The 11,324-nt window shown below is 46.7% G+C and overlaps 5 protein-coding genes across 6 annotated transcripts; 4 read left to right on the top strand and 1 right to left on the bottom strand.

Annotated features, from left to right (window-relative positions):
- Window positions 1-85: 85 nt before the first annotated feature.
- LOC108127431 (uncharacterized protein YdcI) lies at window positions 86-4,775 on the bottom strand. The gene is made up of 10 exons (XM_017244491.3): window positions 4,187-4,775; window positions 3,699-4,130; window positions 3,274-3,641; window positions 2,941-3,223; window positions 2,685-2,884; window positions 2,436-2,625; window positions 2,150-2,380; window positions 761-893; window positions 566-695; window positions 86-505 (listed from the first exon to the last, which is right to left on the bottom strand). The coding sequence occupies exons 1-10, from the start codon at window positions 4,690-4,692 to the stop codon at window positions 282-284; spliced, it is 2,697 nt and encodes an 898-aa protein (XP_017099980.2). The 5' UTR covers window positions 4,693-4,775; the 3' UTR covers window positions 86-281.
- Window positions 870-2,144, top strand: LOC108127434 (uncharacterized). Its single transcript, XM_017244495.3, has 2 exons — window positions 870-1,520; window positions 1,577-2,144. The coding sequence occupies exons 1-2, from the start codon at window positions 955-957 to the stop codon at window positions 2,106-2,108; spliced, it is 1,098 nt and encodes a 365-aa protein (XP_017099984.2). The 5' UTR covers window positions 870-954; the 3' UTR covers window positions 2,109-2,144.
- Window positions 4,776-4,825: 50 nt separating the features above from the next.
- mRRF2 (mitochondrial ribosome recycling factor 2) lies at window positions 4,826-7,570 on the top strand. Of its 2 annotated transcripts, XM_017244492.3 has the most exons (9): window positions 4,826-5,017; window positions 5,077-5,239; window positions 5,298-5,590; window positions 5,645-6,014; window positions 6,071-6,293; window positions 6,348-6,862; window positions 6,916-7,129; window positions 7,192-7,341; window positions 7,406-7,570. In XM_017244492.3, the coding sequence occupies exons 1-9, from the start codon at window positions 4,885-4,887 to the stop codon at window positions 7,568-7,570; spliced, it is 2,226 nt and encodes a 741-aa protein (XP_017099981.2). In that variant the 5' UTR covers window positions 4,826-4,884. The 2 variants fall into 2 exon arrangements, with proteins under 2 accessions (XP_017099981.2, XP_070137811.1); XM_070281710.1 differs by lacking the exons at window positions 7,192-7,341; window positions 7,406-7,570 and having other exon boundaries at window positions 6,921-7,028.
- Window positions 7,571-7,654: 84 nt separating this feature from the next.
- On the top strand, window positions 7,655-9,564 carry LOC108127433 (non-neuronal cytoplasmic intermediate filament protein). The gene is made up of 3 exons (XM_017244494.3): window positions 7,655-8,918; window positions 8,990-9,145; window positions 9,204-9,564. The coding sequence occupies exons 1-3, from the start codon at window positions 7,797-7,799 to the stop codon at window positions 9,318-9,320; spliced, it is 1,395 nt and encodes a 464-aa protein (XP_017099983.2). The 5' UTR covers window positions 7,655-7,796; the 3' UTR covers window positions 9,321-9,564.
- A 231-nt stretch (window positions 9,565-9,795) lies between these two features.
- mRpL45 (mitochondrial ribosomal protein L45) lies at window positions 9,796-11,158 on the top strand. The gene is made up of 2 exons (XM_017244516.3): window positions 9,796-9,946; window positions 10,012-11,158. Exons 1-2 carry the CDS (start codon window positions 9,902-9,904, stop codon window positions 11,047-11,049), a joined length of 1,083 nt encoding a protein of 360 aa, XP_017100005.2. The 5' UTR covers window positions 9,796-9,901; the 3' UTR covers window positions 11,050-11,158.
- Window positions 11,159-11,324: the final 166 nt, after the last annotated feature.

Consider the following 11,324-nt stretch of genomic DNA (forward strand, 5'->3'; position numbering starts at 1 on the left):
AGATCAGTTCACCCAAAACAGACCCCCATTCCCCGACAGGACACACATCACACGGCGAAAAGGGAAACAAGAACACGAAAGTAGATTCGGTGATTTTTATGTGAACATTTATTACTAACTGATAAGCTTTGAGTACATTTAGGAAAGCCGTTATACTATGCATATACACGAATATATATATGAACTATATATAGTATATATGACGCTCGTGTGAGCACCCAAACAATTACGATATGAATCATTAAATACTTCCAAAAGCATTCAAGATCAGCTCGTTTTCTTCACTCTTCCGTCTTAAAGGTAAAGGATGTGTCTGTCTCCATTAGCATGTTTTCCAGTCGCAGGCCCAGTTGCTTCCGCTGCAAGTCCACTTTGACGACCGAAGCCACGATCCTGTCGCCGATGCTCAGCTCGCTGTTGTTCATGTGGCTTTTGTGGATCAACCCATCGCGCTCCACTCCGACGTCCACGAAAGCACCGAACTGGGTAACGTTGGTCACGGCACCTGAAAGGCAAGAATCAATTATTTGGGATTTTTATGGTACTCCAGGGTACTTGCACCAACCTGTAACCACATCACCAAGACTGAGTTCGTCTAGCCTGGTTAGACCTTGCTTAAAAAGGGGACGCTTGTCCAGATCTGCCCGGTAATCTTGTAATAGTTCACGTTGCAATGCCACCATTAGGAAGTCCAACTAAAATATTATAAAAAATTAACCATGAAGTCAGAACTATATTCATTGATATATTGGGGACCCACTCTTTCCATGGGCAACTTGTGCTGCTTGGCCATCTTGTCCAGCTTTGCCTTGGAGCCGGCAAACTCCTTGATCCGAGCTATGAAGCCAGCCTTGCCAATATCCGTCAGCTTCAAATCACACTCACTCAGGATACTGAAAAACACAATAAGCTTAGAATTTTTAGAATTTCGATAATAAATTTCCAATATCCGGAATGATCGCCAAGCTGAAAAGGGAGCTCTTGGAGAAGTACCATTATCCGCCGAAGAAGTCGCCGCCAAAGGTTAAGTATGTGGCGTGTGGGAAAAGGGCTTTCTACCACGCCGATCCGGATAATTACACTCCGTGCTGGAGCCATCCCATAAACGCGCCAGCTCAGGCCCGCTTTGGGGTTTGCTGGGAGTACCCGCCGGAGCGGTACAAGCGCCGTCCCCTACCTCCGCCTTGCCGCGGCGCCACCTTGCCCTTGGAAGTGCTGAAGCCCACCTTTGAGCACTGTAAGAACATCTACACCCGGTACGACGCCCAGTTGGAAAAGTGCGTGCACGAGCAGACCCTGGTGCTCGACAAGCAGCTGAGCAGACTGAGATACCAACTGGCCAAAGCCAAAGAGCAGCAAATCGAGAAAGTCAAGATGATGCGCTACCACGGCGTAAGATATCGCCTCCTGATTGGTGGATCTTTTGGCACCAAGATATATCCCGAATACATCAGCCGAATGACCGAGGAGCGCGCCCTTTGCCAGTTCCAGCGGGCTTACAACTTCGTCAATCAGTCAATGTGTGTAAACCTTATTATTTTAATGATTTGGAGTCCATAGCCCTTTTACTTTCCAGCGCTGACTTGACCAGCTCGTTCCTGCAGGTGCGTGAGTCCATGAAGGAACTGGAACTGCGGTTGAGCAGGCTGGATCGAAGTCTAAACAGCCCTTTTCTGATCGAACTGGAAACGGTTTTACAGACCCTTGAAGACCTCAACTCATTTTTCTTTGGCGTGATTGTCAAGCTCAAGACGTGGGCCGAGCTCATGGACCCCATGAAGGAGCACTCCATTGAAGACTACCTGGCACTACTGTGCACGGAGAGCAATTTCAAGACGTTCATGAGTGCTGGCATGGAGAACTGCACCTGTAAGCGGTGTGGCAAAAAGGATCCCCTCAAGCCCTATCTGCCATGCTGGTGTCAGCCACTGGAGTCCAGTGACGACTGTCGCGGGGCCAAGCAGCCAGATCCTGGGTGTATGCAGATTACAAATTTCAAAATCTCGGAAAGCGACTCTGACTTTGTCCCGGAGTCCAGCGTTACTTCTTTGCTTGTAAAAGCCGCCGAGAAGAAGGCCAAGAAGGCTCAAACAGATCAATCGGATTAGAATGCCCACGATATGTTACATATAATAAAGTTAGACCTTACCTCTCTGCTACTTTATAGCTCTCGGGATGAACCCAAGTGCAGTCCAGAGGGTTCTGTAGTTTGCCTCCCACGCTGAGTGGTTCGATGCGAACGAACCCGGCGCACTGCACAAAAGATTTCTCGCCTATGGTACGCACGGAAAGCAAATCCTTTCGGGTCTGAAAAGGTCCTTTTTTCAGCCGGTGCTCGATGATTTTCTCAGCCTTCTTTTCGGACAAGCCAGCAATGTGCCTGAGTTGGGGATTGCGGGTTAGATTGTCTTAAAACACACAGCTCTTTCACTTACTTTAGCACACTAAGGCTTGCCGTGTTCAAGTCCACGCCGACATAGCTCACACACTCGGAGACGACATCCTTTAGGGACTCGGTTAGTATCTTTTCCGAAACATCGTGCTGGTACATTCCAACACCAAGATGACGAGGTTCTATCTTTACGTATTCACTCAATGGATCATTCAAACGACGTGCGATAGAAACTACAATAAAATTCCAGCTGGTCCATGAAAGTCCCTTCTATAATCGACTTTATCCGTACCTGCACTTCGTTCGTTGGTGTCCATATCGGGGAACTCCTTGCTAGCCACATCGCTACAAGAGTAAACCGAAGCCCCGTTCTCATTGACAATGCTATAGCGGATGCGCTGGCTGTCCAAGGTTCCGGCATGGAACATATCGGTCAGCCAGTGTTCAGTTTCGCGACAGGCAGTGCCATTGCCGAGGGCGATAATTTGGCACCTTTTTGGGAAGATTTTAAGTGAATTAAGTGTAGCAAGAAACAAATCATTACATACTTGTGTTTACTAAGTAGGTTAACTAGAGTTCTCTCTGCTCCATGCCTATTAGACCTGGCTCCATGTGGATAGATGACCCCTGTCTCCAGGACATCGGCTGTCTCAGATATCACCGCAAGTTTACAGCCATTCGTGTACCCCGGGTCGATACTTAGAATACGTTCTCCCTTAAGCGGAGACATCAGCAACAATTGCTTGAGGTTCTTGGCAAACACATCAATCGCTGCCTTTTGGGCCTTTTCCTTGAGGTCAGCCCGAATTTGGCGGCACATCAGAGGTTGCACTAAGAGAGTTTCGAATTAGACAACAAATTATTCGTAAAAATCTACTCACATTTCTTAGAATAGCACTCTTCCAAGGATTTTGTGAAAATCTCCCGTCTTAGTGGATAGTGGAGGCCCTCAGTCATATATTGATCGTTGATGAACCGAGTTAGATCGCATTTTAGATAATCACTCGTCTCCAACTTGACAGAAAGAAACTTGTGCTTCTCCCCCCTATTGATGGCTAGCATCTGGTGTGGCTTGATGGTCTTTATGTCGCCTTGAAAGTTGAAATAATTCTCGAACTTGGAGCTATCCAACTTCTTATCGTGAATGGTACTGTTTCCTTTACTGCTACTAGATTTGCTTGAACTTGCCTTTGAGGTTGAAGCCTCCTTAGTCTTGCTGCACTTAAGGAATACTTTATGGACGTTTTGTCTGGAAATGAAAAACATTTATCATGTTGTTTTATGAAAAAGTACTAGAGCCACTTACAATCGCCTTAATTCCTCTAAAACATTGGTGTTCTTGCTTATGTTGTGGATTATTATGTTACAGATCCCACTCATCACCAAGGCTTCTGAGGCAAGGGCCTCATTTTCTGGATCAACTATTGAAAATAGTTCAACCTTTGGAGCCGTGCCATATAGCAAACGGTCCGCGTATTCCTCCAGGCCAAGAGCTTTGGCCCGCTCCGCCAATGTGCCTTTGCTGGCCGGCTTGTAGGGGGCGTAGAGAAACTCCAACTCCTCATTGGTCTTGGCACACATCAGCTCATCCCGAATGTCAGAATTTAAGACATTTTCGCGCTCCAACTGGCTGACAATGTTTTCGGCCTTTTTCCTCAGATCCACTATTTCCGTATAGGTGTTACGAATGTCTCGCAAACGATCTGGAGCGATGTGATCCACAAGATCACGTCGGTAACTAAATATAAAGAACACATCAGTATTTAAATCTATAAAAATGTTGACCCTTTTTACCGGCAAATGAATGGAATGGTGTTCTCATTCTCGAAAAGCTGCACAATATTCCGCGCTGCCTGGGGCTGAATGTTCTCGGTCTCTGCCAAGAGCTCGTGTATGTTCCACACCTTCCTCCGCTCCCAGAAGGAACTGCGTCCAGTAGTTGAACTGGCTGCTGCTCCATCAGTTTGAGTCACAGGTCGGGGTGGTGGCGTTGGGGCTGTCGGTGCCTCCTCCTGCTGCTTGGGATTGCTTTCATTCGGACATGAGTTCTCATCTTCCTTTGCCTTTTTAGCCCGTTTCCTCTTGGGCGCTGCAGTCTCGGCAGCTGCAGTTTTGGATGTGGGCCAACGTCTTCTGGTTGCGCCTGCCAGGCCATCTGCTGCCCGATCGATGCGGCGACTCTTGGTTTCTGGTGGCATGTACTCATCATTCTCCACGACCTCCTCGTCCTCCTCGGAATCGGATAACTCCACTACCAGCTTCGGTTTTGCAGCAGCTGCCCGTCGGGGTCTTGAGGACATTTTCAATTATTGGTTTTTCGCCTAAACAACATTAATTCATTGAAGATTAAAAATAAATCTCCTTAAAATTCGCCCGCAAAATGCGGCACTATTCGATTACAACAACAGCTGATTGAGAAACCTATCGAATGCAACCAGTTGGAATCAGCTGATGGTCTCCACCACGAGCCGGCAGTTGAATTTTTAGTTAAAATGCTGAAATATGAATTTCTGCACGGCTTACAGAAGCGCAGCCATTGGCTCCGGCAGCTCTCCGCCCAATCCTCCAAACGAACCTACAGCAGCAAAATCAGAAACATTGGCATTCTGGCACACATCGATGCGGGTATCTATTCCATATCCTATTTCTAATAAAGAGTCCTTCTATAATTTAAATCCTTTAAGGCAAAACAACGACGACAGAACGGATGCTCTTCTATGCCGGCAAGACCAGGACATTGGGTGAAGTGCATCGGGGGAACACAGTCACGGATTACCTAACCCAAGAGCGGGAAAGAGGCATAACAATTTGTAGTTCAGCGGTAACCTTTCCTTGGAACGGCCAACGGTAGATATATCAATTTTAAACCTTCATTCATATTTACAAATCTGTATCCTGGTTATAGCATCAATTTGTTGGACACCCCGGGTCACATTGACTTTACCATGGAGGTGGAACAGTCGCTTTACGCTGTCGACGGTGTGGTAGTAGTTCTAGATGGAACTGCAGGAGTAGAGGCACAGACCGTGACCGTGTGGACCCAGGCGGACAAGCACCAACTCCCAAGACTCATATTTGTCAACAAGATGGATCGCCCGGATGCAGATTTTGAAAAGTGCATTACTGATCTCAAAGAGAAGCTGGAAACACACCCGGTTTGCTTACAGTATCCAGTAAAAAACGCGGATGGAGTACTAGGTTTGTTGTCTTGATAACCAATTAGAGTAATGTGTTTATATTTTTATATTTTAGCTATAAATGACGTGATCACATTGGAGCGACTAACATGGCAGCAGAAGGATCTGGGCCAGAAGTACATCCGCATGAAATTGGAACCCTCCGATGAGCTACGTGCCTTGCAGGAAAGGCGAAATGAACTTATAGACCGGTTGTCGGGAGTGGACGATGAACTCGCCGATGTGGTCATTAGCACAGAAAGCTTTGATAAGGTTGACAATAGCCTTATAGAAAGAGCCCTCAGAAGGGCCACCGGCCAGCTAAAAGTGGTGCCTGTGCTCCTGGGATCCGCCTACAAAAATGTCGGAATTCAGCGCTTAATGGATGCTGTAAATGCTTATTTGCCGGCACCTGAAGAACGTAACCAAGTCTACGATTGCTTTGGGTAAGTCTTTTTCTATATTATTCCTGAATAGCTTCTATATAGTTCTCCTTTTAAAGCACTGAGGTAGCTGGAAAGGTCTTTAAGATTGTCCATGACAAGCAGAGAGGAGCTTTGACATTGGTTCGGATCCTACGGGGAGAGATAAAGAAGGGCATGCGTCTAATATCGGCACGTGGCCAGGCAGAAGTAGTCTCCAAGATGTACGAGCCATTGGCCGATGAGTACCGGGAGGTCAATGCAGTGCAGGCGGGTGATGTGGTGATCTGTGCGGGTCTCAAAGTAAGATGCAGTTTCTTATTTATCCAACCATAACAAAAATGTTTCGTTAACTAGTCTACAGTCACCGGCGATCTACTAACTTCCAGTCAGTCAACTCTTAAAAACGCCCAGAAACGTTTAAAACAAAACTTGGGAAAAACAGAATCAAGTATTCCAGAATTAGACGACGAATCGGAGGAGTCAGAGGAGATGTTCGGACTAGACCCACAGATTCCTGACGCTGTATACTTCTGCTCCATCGAACCCCCCAGTATATCGTCTCAAACGGCCATGGAACAAGCTCTCCGTCAGCTGCAACGAGAGGATCCCAGTCTACGTGTTAGCTACGACTCCGTAACTGGTCAGACGGTTCTCGGTGGCATGGGAGAGCTCCACATGGACATCATCAAATCGCGCATTCTAAGCGAATACAAAATTGATGTGGATCTGGGACCGCTCCAGATTGCCTACAAGGAAACCATCGAATCTCCGGCATTAACGACGCTGAGTGTAGAAAAGGAAATCGCAGGTGCCAAGCAGAATGTTAGCATTACCTTGGAACTGGTCAAGGACAAAAGTGAATTATTTAGGTAAGCTAAGGCTTAATTATTTTCTTTAAAACTAAAATTATTTTTCATAAAAGCTTAGATAAATCGCCGGAGAATATGCCCAATCTTAACACTTTGCGACCACGCATCCTCCAGGTTGTGAAGAAGGGCGCTATTGGAGCTCTTGAGCGAGGGCCTCGGGTGGGGGGCCAGGTGGTAGACACACAGATTCGACTTCACAATGCCACTATTGGACGGGGAACGGCCGATTCCTTCGTAATGGCTACAGCGGCACAATGCGTCCAAAAGGTAAGTTAATACTTTGGTTTTAATTAATGATTATTTTTTGTTAAAATTACCACTACTTTTAGTTACTTAGTACTAGTGGAACTCGACTGTTGGAGCCCATAATGGCCCTGCAAATTGTGGCGCCAAGTGAACGGATATCCGGCATTATGGCTGACTTATCCCGGCGAAGAGCCCAGATCAACGATGTGTTACCAAAGGGTGAACGAAACAAGGTGAGTTATTGGTGATATTCAAGAGCGGTTTAAAAACATTAAATAAAATACAATCTTATCCTAGATAATATTGGTGAATGCTCCATTGGCTGAACTCTCGGGATACTCGAGTGCCTTGAGGACCATCAGCTCGGGCACTGCCAGTATGACAATGCAGCCTTGTGGCTTCTCCGCCATGAACTCCGCCGACGAATCCCAGGCAGAGAGACGAGCACAAGGCCTTGAGTAGTAGAATGTTAACTAGTTTTATTATAATTGGAGTACAGTAGGCAGAGTAGCTTCCGTTTAGATCTTGTTTAGACTAAGCTTAGAATATTTGAATACTGTGCCCATGTCGGACGTGTTTTTTTTGTCTGCCAACTTTCAGACCTAGGCCGTGGACCTGTTGAAGAAGTTTTTATAAATTCGTGTGACAAATAAATTGCTTAAGAGTTGGTTTTTTTCGCAAATCTACCATGGCATTCTCCACGCAAAAAAACTTCTTTCATGTTCCGTTCGGGAACGAAAACGTCGATTTCGAGTGCATCGATGCGTGTGTGAAATTGAAGAGCTATCCGTCCACAATTGACGATCGGTCCTGGGCCGCGGACGACAGCGCCAAGTCTCAATTTGTTGCCGAACTGGTGGCCTGCAGCTTAATTCCGAAATCCAAAACAGGCGGCAGGGGAGATTCGGGAAAGGGTGGCAAAGATGGTGGTGGCTCTGCTGGAGGCGGAGCTGGTAGTCCAGAAGACGAGTACGGAAGTGATTTGGTTGTCGGCGACAGCCTCATCAATGCTGCCGACGACACCCTTGGCCGCATGCAGAGCCTGATGATCAGAAACAACATGCTCCAGAAGAAGCTGGACGACTCCAATGATAAGCTTGAGACGGCCAACGATGAGGCCGACGAGATAAAGCGGATTATGGAGCAGAGGTACGATCCGCAGAAGAGCAGGGCCCTCAAGGACAAAATAAAAGATCTGGCAGACGCTGGAAAAATCTCACCAAAGGACGAAAAAGATCTCAACGACTTGCAGGCATCCATTGATGACATGAACAAGGCCCATGACATCCTCGCGGCCGAGAACGCCAACCTGAAGCGCCTCATCGAAAAGCAATCCTTGCGCTGTAAGTTGGAAAGCACTCAGGTCGATCCCGAAAAGAGCAGCGATGTCCCCTATCTGCGGCAGAAGATCGATGACCTGGGGAAAGAGGTGGCTCTACTTCGTAAGATGGAGGATGATTACCTAAAAAAGTGTGCCACAAAGTGCGAAAGAGGAGGATCTCAAGGAGGTGGCGGTGGTGGACGCAGTAAAGGTGCCTTTTCCCCAGATAAGGATGCTGAGAATATAAAAAGAATTCTGGCGGAACGTGATGCTTTGAGAAGAAAGGTGAAGAGCCTGGAGGACATTGGCGACAAGGTCAGTCAGCTGGAGGAGAAGGCTTGTGAGGCGGAGCAAATTTCCGGGGACCTGCAGAACAGCCTGCACGCCCAGAACGAGTGCATGTGCAATATGCAACGTGATATGCAGGACATGCAGGGCTACTACGAAAGTGAAGTGGAAAAGGCAAAAGGGAACGAGGAGATTCTGAAGGTATGTGATTTGGAAAGGGAGTACTATTAAATAAGCTTGTTTCTTAATATTCTGAACTATATTCCTGCTAGTGTCATTGCACCCAGTTGAAGCAGGAACTGGCCTCCGCGAAGGCGGCGATAAAACGGGCCGAGTGCCAGCAGATGGAGATCAGTGTACTGCGGAACGAGTTGCGGAAACGTGACATTGCCCTTAACGCCTACGACTGCCAGTACCAGCAGCTAATGGTGAGTATTGCGGATAAGCTTCTGGCACGGTGTAACTAAGTTTTCTTATGGTCTTCAGATAAAAGCAAAGATGTTCAAGAATGCCGGGTATCGATTTCTCGACGATCTGCCTCCTGATTGTTGTACTGACAGTTGCGTGGACAATCCGGAAGAGGAGCAAACCGATGAAAATTGATCGCTAAAAACCCTAATAGTCTTTAACAGAAATCTGTAGTTTTCCTTATCTATTTTCACGGTAGTGTCTTCATCAATGTGTCACAAAAAATCACGGATCTAGGAAAGATGTGCCCAAAAGTTATGAAATATATCAAATGGTTAGGCTACAAATTCCTTTACGTAAATTGACGTATATAAATCCCAAAATGTTCTTAAAAAGCGAGAAAGATTTTTGAATGTGATTTTAAAATAAAATGAAAGTTTGGTAATTTTAAAATTGAAATCAAGAATAACTTATTTTAAAACCTCTTTTATCGAAAAGACCGTTACTACCTTATCGAATAATTTGATTGTAAATATCGATAAGTTTTCAAGTTGATTTATTTTTAAGAAAATCTATGCCAATTTTAATTTTCAGCCTTTTTAGATATTGTTTTTTAGTAGAGGGGGACAAATGACTACATTAAATAAACAGTCATTTAATTTATTTGAAATTTATTTGCCCATCGCCTGCTTTAGCTTTGGCCCGCTAGTGGCGCTGCATCTAGCTCATCTCCCAAAAACCTGGCAACTCTGTTTTATATAATAAATATAAGAAAAATGGATAAGTTTGCGCCGGCAAAGACATGTCTCAGGCTGCTCCAGGTGAGTTCTAAATGTACTGGATTAAGCTTAGAGTCCCCCCACTAACATTTTTTAATTGAAAACAGGTGATGCCCGGCGTGCCTCAAGCGGCGCAGTCTGGGGCTCTGGGCGTGCTCGTGAATCCCCTTCAGAACTTGGTTCAGATGCAGCAGGTGCGCCACCGGCAGACCAAGCACTGGAACCCCCAATTTAAGCGACTTCGTAAGCAGAAGTTCGTCAAGATTGACCTGCCCAATCTGCGCGAGAAACCAGAGGATATCACCAAAGAGGAGATGCGACGACGGATGAAGGAGCGTGGCGTCCTTCCACCCCGACCCTGGATGGAGCGTCCTTTTCACATCAGCTGTACGGGCGGTATCTTCGAGGCCTACGTTCCGCCAGAAGGCGATGGCAAGAAGTCTATCATCTCCACCAGCGGCGCAAAGCAAAAGCTGGAGTTTCTCGAGAAGAAATCCAAGAGTCTGATGGCAGTACGCAAGATACGTTCCTATGAAGAGAGCTTCAGCACAGACGAGTTCGGAGCCGAAGCCCAGGAGATCTACATTAAAGCCCATCAGAATATGGCCGCCAAGGACAAGTACCAGATCCGCGAGTACGTCAGCGAGCGTTGCTACCCGGAGATGATGCACAACGTTAAGGACAAGACTATTCGCTGGCGGTTTCTGCAGTCTCTGGAGCCACCACGTGTTGTTCATGCCCGCGTCACCGAGGTCATCACGAAGGAGAACCAGTTTGCCCAGGTCACAGTGCGTTTCCACAGCCAACAGATGCTCGCCATCTACGATCGTTTCGGCCGCCTCATGCACGGCAGCGAGATCCTCACCAAAGACGTGCTGGAGTACGTCGTATTCGAAAAGCACATTTCCAATGAATACGGAAAGTGGCGTCTCCACGACAAGATCATCCCAGACTGGCTGCCGGCGAAGCAGCCTGCTCCTATTACCTATCGCCTCATCGAAGAAGCCGAGGAGGAGGTGGCGCCCAAGGAATTGGCTGCTGGCGAGGAGTCCAAGCAGGTCGAGGCTGGCGGCGAGCAGCCCAAGGAGCAGGTCCAGCTGGCTGCCCCAGTGGAGAGCAGCGCGAAGCCTTCAGTGGCCCTTTGATTGTACTTTTTGTGGGCCGCTTGGCGGCTCAGAAGATTGCACGTTTCTGTTGTTCAATAGTTTTTGAGTCGCCACCATGGCAAATTATAATTTTTAAATATTATTTCAATCTTGTTTGTTTTTTAAATTCATTTTTTGACTTTTGTACGGTGATTTTCTAGAGATCTACAGAATTTATCTGTTGTTTTCTGGTTTTTTATTTTGTTTCCAATTCATTGCTTTTGATGAAAGGAATGCCTGTCTAGCGGCGATCTGTTACTCCAGAGTCAAGATTC

Source organism: Drosophila bipectinata, chromosome 3R (genome assembly GCF_030179905.1).
Source record: "Drosophila bipectinata strain 14024-0381.07 chromosome 3R, DbipHiC1v2, whole genome shotgun sequence".
Taxonomy (NCBI): Eukaryota; Metazoa; Arthropoda; class Insecta; order Diptera; family Drosophilidae; genus Drosophila; species Drosophila bipectinata.

What these genes read in the sequence shown, in the direction of transcription:
- LOC108127434 (XM_017244495.3), top strand. Translation starts at nt 955, where the DNA reads ATGATCGCCAAGCTGAAAAGGGAGCTCTTGGAGAAGTACCATTATCCG. An exon ending in AACTTCGTCAATCAGTCAAT is followed by an intron (nt 1,521 to 1,576) that starts GTGTGTAAACCT and finishes TTTACTTTCCAG; the next exon opens with CGCTGACTTGACCAGCTCGT.
- LOC108127431 (XM_017244491.3), bottom strand. Translation starts at nt 4,692, where the DNA reads ATGTCCTCAAGACCCCGACGGGCAGCTGCTGCAAAACCGAAGCTGGTA. An exon ending in ACCATTCCATTCATTTGCCG is followed by an intron (nt 4,131 to 4,186) that starts GTAAAAAGGGTC and finishes CTTTATATTTAG; the next exon opens with TTACCGACGTGATCTTGTGG. An exon ending in GCAAGCCTTAGTGTGCTAAA is followed by an intron (nt 2,381 to 2,435) that starts GTAAGTGAAAGA and finishes TCCCCAACTCAG; the next exon opens with GCACATTGCTGGCTTGTCCG.
- mRRF2 (XM_017244492.3), top strand. Translation starts at nt 4,885, where the DNA reads ATGCTGAAATATGAATTTCTGCACGGCTTACAGAAGCGCAGCCATTGG. An exon ending in TGATCTGTGCGGGTCTCAAA is followed by an intron (nt 6,294 to 6,347) that starts GTAAGATGCAGT and finishes TTCGTTAACTAG; the next exon opens with TCTACAGTCACCGGCGATCT. An exon ending in GACAAAAGTGAATTATTTAG is followed by an intron (nt 6,863 to 6,915) that starts GTAAGCTAAGGC and finishes TTTTCATAAAAG; the next exon opens with CTTAGATAAATCGCCGGAGA.
- LOC108127433 (XM_017244494.3), top strand. Translation starts at nt 7,797, where the DNA reads ATGGCATTCTCCACGCAAAAAAACTTCTTTCATGTTCCGTTCGGGAAC. An exon ending in GGAACGAGGAGATTCTGAAG is followed by an intron (nt 8,919 to 8,989) that starts GTATGTGATTTG and finishes TATTCCTGCTAG; the next exon opens with TGTCATTGCACCCAGTTGAA. An exon ending in GCCAGTACCAGCAGCTAATG is followed by an intron (nt 9,146 to 9,203) that starts GTGAGTATTGCG and finishes TATGGTCTTCAG; the next exon opens with ATAAAAGCAAAGATGTTCAA.
- mRpL45 (XM_017244516.3), top strand. Translation starts at nt 9,902, where the DNA reads ATGGATAAGTTTGCGCCGGCAAAGACATGTCTCAGGCTGCTCCAG. An exon ending in CATGTCTCAGGCTGCTCCAG is followed by an intron (nt 9,947 to 10,011) that starts GTGAGTTCTAAA and finishes AATTGAAAACAG; the next exon opens with GTGATGCCCGGCGTGCCTCA.